General features: G+C 34.9%; 1 protein-coding gene across 1 annotated transcript in view; it reads left to right on the plus strand.

The window, feature by feature from the left end:
* Positions 1-2,053, plus strand: part of LOC106526743 (neurocan core protein) — a gene marked incomplete at its 5' end in the record, with an annotated part of 45,229 nt that overhangs the window by 7,148 nt on the left and 36,028 nt on the right. Inside the window, 1 exon segment of the mRNA XM_014021421.1 lies at positions 711-908. Coding sequence (XP_013876875.1) covers positions 711-908 — 198 coding nt within the window.

A 2,053-nucleotide genomic window follows, 5' to 3' on the forward strand; every position in this document is an offset into this window, starting at 1 on the left:
ATTATAAACTTGTCATGTCGCTACAGTAAAAATATTAAAATTCATGTCTTATTTCATTAAGGCTTATGGTTTTTGCACAGAAGCTGTTTGTTTGAGGCTTACTTTTCAGTCTGTTTCTGTCTGTCTCTCAGTAATTTGATAGTCAGGGAGTGACAAACAGGTGACTATATTGAACTGCTGACTTTTACTGTTTACTTTGATCTTGGTTCTCCATATTTAACTTACAGTTTATGCATCAAATTGAAGACATTTTTGCTTAGCTGGAAATATTATGAAGTTATGTTGGAATTTAAATTTTCAAAATTACTTTAGAAATTTTCTCAGTTTAAAATGGTGTCACTTACACCTGATGTCTCTGACATAATGACAACTAAGGATGCACATCCTCCACAGTTTTTTAAAAGTTTTTACAAAATCTTTATGAAGGCAGATTATTCAACTCCTATTTACTGACAGAAGATTCAATGTGCTGATATAAAAAACCATTAAAAACTAGTTTTAACAGGTTGAAACGTGAATCAGAATGACGTCATCATTTATCAGCTGTTTTCATCATTCAATATGGTTAATTTTCAAGCTTCACATTGCCACCCAATAACTTTTTGTACATATTTTAGTAGACATTTAAATCATTAAAAAGTTATGTGATGTTTATTCAGTTTTTATAATTTATTTACAAGCAATAATCAGTAGTTTTCTGTCCTCTGCAGCCTCCTCCATAGTAAACATGCGTAGGATCACTCATCCCACAGTCCAACAGACGCTTGCAGGCGACGCTGTCCTCCCCTGTGTCTTCACCCTGCAGACCAGCTCCTTCGTCCAGCCTCCACACCTCCTGTGGACTCACAGCAGACCACCAGCAGGAGGCCAGCGGGCCCCCGTGGAGCAGATCGTACTTTCTGCTAAAGGTAAAACCAAAACATACTGACTCAGACATTTATTTTTTTTTACATTTGACTTTTGTTCATTTTATTCACTCAGTTTTGGTCTTAGTTATACTAAAATGACACGTTTCCATTAATTTTGTGACTGTCCAGCTCTTTGAATTAATTTGTATGGTTTTGAATGTGCTTCAGAAGTAAATTAACATTGACTTTACTCAGATAAGCTGCAGTAATAATCAGTACAAGTGATGCACTTAACTCAGAAGTTCTGATTCTTTGTTTTTGAGTCCCCCAAATGGGGAAAAAACAAGTTGAAGATACCACATCTGTTAAACTTTAAAGATTTGGTTCAGTGTTGCAGCTTTCATGAACTTCATTTATAGATGTTTTTCTTTTTTTAAAAACTCTCAAGATCCTCAAAAAGAAAATTTAACAGCCAAAAAGCCACATTTCCATCAGAAAGAAAACATTTCCATTGTGGCATGCCAAAGTTATGAACAAAATCCTTGTATGATTTGTCATCACTCAGAGAACGGGGTGAGTCAAAAGTCACAAGACATGACATCTGAATAATGGCATATATTTTAGACTATGTTCAGAACATGGCCACAGTCTCAAAAATGGCCTTATTGGATCAAAACAAGAGTGTCCTTGAGTTTTGACTCACCCTTTATATAAAGGGGATGACTCTTAGTTACTCTGAAATTTAACTTAGTATCTGTAAAACTGACTGACTCAAAATGTTTATGTTTAGTAAAGTTGATTGGCTGGCCATCTTGACTCCAAAAACTATGCAGGTGTAGACTCACATCAAATTACTTTAAGAGAATAAATGGTCCATGACATATTTTGCTAACAGACAGACAGGCTACATTATCACCCACCTTTAGAGGAGAGGAAAATGAAAACTAAAAGCAGGGCTGACATTAGTGTAAAAATTTGTGATAAATAAAGGCAGTAATGTGGGTGAGGGAGTCTATTAAAGCATCCATCAGATGATGGATGTGGACATGTAGGACAAAGGTCAGTTTAGACTCTCAGGTTAGCCCAACATGCATGTTTTGACCATTACTGCTCATTTCTTATTAGAGTCATTGGTGTTATTTTCACTGAGAAAAGTAAAAAAGTCTTTCAGATTGAATATATACAGTATATATATATATATATAT

This window comes from Austrofundulus limnaeus, unplaced genomic scaffold (assembly GCF_001266775.1).
Source record: "Austrofundulus limnaeus strain Quisiro unplaced genomic scaffold, Austrofundulus_limnaeus-1.0 Scaffold3, whole genome shotgun sequence".
Lineage (NCBI taxonomy): Eukaryota > Metazoa > Chordata > Actinopteri > Cyprinodontiformes > Rivulidae > Austrofundulus > Austrofundulus limnaeus.